Below are 2521 nucleotides of genomic sequence, written 5' to 3'. Positions count from 1 at the left end.
CCTCTCTTGGCTGGGGGGTGCCCCTGAAGAGGCAAAGGGGTGTGTGGGGAGTGTCTGCAGTCCCCACCCTTCACACACACCCCAACCATGGGTGAGCAGCAGGGTCCTACCTTCATACGTGTACGCTGGCTTGTTCAGGGGATCCGAGAGGAAACAGGAGCAAAAGAGGGAGACGAGAGGTAGCTCCTTCATCTTCTCTTTGTAAGCTGAGGAGAGATGGTGGGTTTGGGGGTCAGAGAGGTGGGGGGGTCCTGCCAGGTGTCCCAGGGAAGGGCTGGGATGGGGATGGGCATCCAAATTTGCCCAGGTGTTGCAAGCAGAGTGATCTGAGTTGGGGGGGAAACAAGGTGTGCAAAGGGGAAACTGAGGCACGCAAAGGTGGGATGCTTTACCAAGCATCCTAGGGCAGGGGTTGCCCGGAGCACAAACTACGGGTGTCCCAGCAGGAGGTAGGTGTCAGGGTTGGGTACATGGGGCTGGTCACGCCGTGCTGTCCCCCCTCCCCACACGCGGCCCCGTGATGGTGCCGTACCAGCCAGAGTCATGGCGTGGAGATCCTTGGGCGTCTGTAGCAAGAGTGTTCCTGGGGGAGGAAAGAGCCAGGGTCAGTGCAAGGTGTCCCAGGGGCTGGGGACACCATCACGTAGGGCTGGTACAGACTGGTGCAGTGTGATGGGCACGGACTGGTGAGGTGGCACACACTGGTGTGATGAGATAGATACGGACTGGTGAGATGGGTGCACACTGGTCTGGTACGAAGGCCATGTACCAGTGTGGTGGGATGGGCACATACTGGTGGGATGGGGACATACTGGTGAGGTGTGATGGGGACATACTGGTGAGATAGGTGCATACTGGTGTTGTCTGATGGGGACATGCTGGTGAGGTGTGATGGGGACATACTGGTGAGGTGAGCTGGTGCAGTTTGAGGGACACACAGCTGAGGTGGGACGTGCTGTTGGGAAGGGGACAGACTGGTGGGACAGGCACAAACTGGTGGGACGGGCACAGACTGGTGGGACAGGCACAGACTGGTGGGATGGGCACACACCAGTGTGAGGGACGCACTGGGAGGGTGGGATGGGCCCTCACACGTGGCGTTACGTGAGCACGAACCGGGATAGTGTGATGCACATGCATGTGGTGGGAGGTGGTGGGTACGTGCTGCTGGGACGGGCACGCCCTGGTGCGGTGGGAAGTGACGGACACACACTGGGATGATGGCAGATGCCGGTGGGATGCGTCTGGTCCTTCCCTGCTCCGAGCTACCCAACGTCTGCAGGACCCACACGTGTGCACACGCGTGCCAGGAGCAACACGCCTCACACTCAGCCTCTGCTGTGATCCAAGCCCATCCCTGTTGTCCCACCTCCTCATGTCTAGAGAGCATCAGTTCTCAGCTCGCCCTTTGCCAGTCCACGAGCACCAGGACCCTGCTCCTGCATCCCACCACGACCCTCTCTGGGGTCTCTGTGGGTGTGGGCCAAGTGTGGGGACATCCCCAGGACACCCCTCCCCAATCTGTGGGTGAGCACAGGACCTGCCATGAGGTGGCAACGCCCAGAAACTCATTAAAACCCCAATAACCCCCGGGCTCTCCCCCTTTTCTGGCGTTTCTGGGGCATGTAAACGGGGTGTCGGTGGCATCGGAGGGGTTTCCCACTGGAAATGTCCTTCCTGAACATGCCAAAGCAGCGGCTGAGTTGTTTTTTGGGATTATTCACGGCTTTTATTTCTAAAGGAGGAGGGGGAAAATATCCCCCTTTAAAATAGGGACTCTTCAATCCTTCCAGCCCCTGGGGAAGGGGTGATTCCTACCCTCACGGCCATCCCGGGGTGGTCAGGACACTGCCAGCTCCTACAGCCACAACACACCCCAATCTGACTGGACCTGGAGAGGGGGGTCCTGAGAAATCCCAACCCCTTGACCCCATCCTGCAGGGTTCTGACGAGTGGATCGTGCAATAACCCACCCACAGCTGCCAGGGGTTGAAGGAGCAGGGGAGGAACAGGAGCAAAATTTGTGAGAGCCTTCCCCAGAGATGCTCCCCATTTTTTAAGTGACCTCCTAGAGCCAGGGCTGGTTGGGTTTGGGGGTTACCCAGGGGTGTAACCCCTCACTCAGGGCTTTTCCCCTCGCCTGGCTGAAGGGTTTTGCCCTAAGACGGCTGTTGCCACGCGCGGTGCCAAGGCAGGGTGGGGATGCTCTGGTGGCTCGTGTGCCCACACGGGGCTGTGCCTGGAGCTCCAGCTGGAAGCTCTCTGCGTTTGCCTTCCTCATATCTCCTCATTCCTTCTTTATCTTTCCCCCCCCCAAAATCCTCATTTCCCCTGCCGTTGGAGGGGGGCAGGGGGTAGCACCTGCATGAATTTCACGCTACAAAAACCATTCGTGCCCCGGCTGGAGGTTAAAATGCAGATTTTGCCCGTCAGACCCAAAATGGGGAAGAGGATGGGGTCCATCCCCAGGGATGCTGCCTGCTGGGGAAAGGGAGGGGGGGAAGAGGGTGGTGGGCTGCCA

The 2521-nt window shown here is 59.1% G+C and overlaps 1 protein-coding gene across 2 annotated transcripts in view; it reads right to left on the bottom strand.

Annotated features, from left to right (window-relative positions):
* The window catches only part of STMN4 (stathmin-like 4), a 3012-nt gene extending 2467 nt beyond the window's left edge, over nucleotides 1-545 (bottom strand). For both annotated transcript variants that reach the window (XM_009869344.1, XM_009869345.1), the window contains exons 1-2: nucleotides 533-545; nucleotides 111-206 (exon numbers count right to left, since the gene is read on the bottom strand). In XM_009869344.1, coding sequence (XP_009867646.1) covers nucleotides 111-206; nucleotides 533-545 — 109 coding nt within the window. The remainder of the gene's footprint in view (nucleotides 1-110; nucleotides 207-532) is intronic.
* Nucleotides 546-2521: the final 1976 nt, after the last annotated feature.

The sequence above is a fragment of the Apaloderma vittatum genome, unplaced genomic scaffold (genome assembly GCF_000703405.1).
Source record: "Apaloderma vittatum isolate BGI_N311 unplaced genomic scaffold, ASM70340v1 scaffold31515, whole genome shotgun sequence".
NCBI classification, from domain to species: Eukaryota; Metazoa; Chordata; class Aves; order Trogoniformes; family Trogonidae; genus Apaloderma; species Apaloderma vittatum.
The sequence above is the reverse complement of the archived record's forward strand: the minus strand, read 5'-3'. Positions and strand labels throughout refer to the sequence as shown.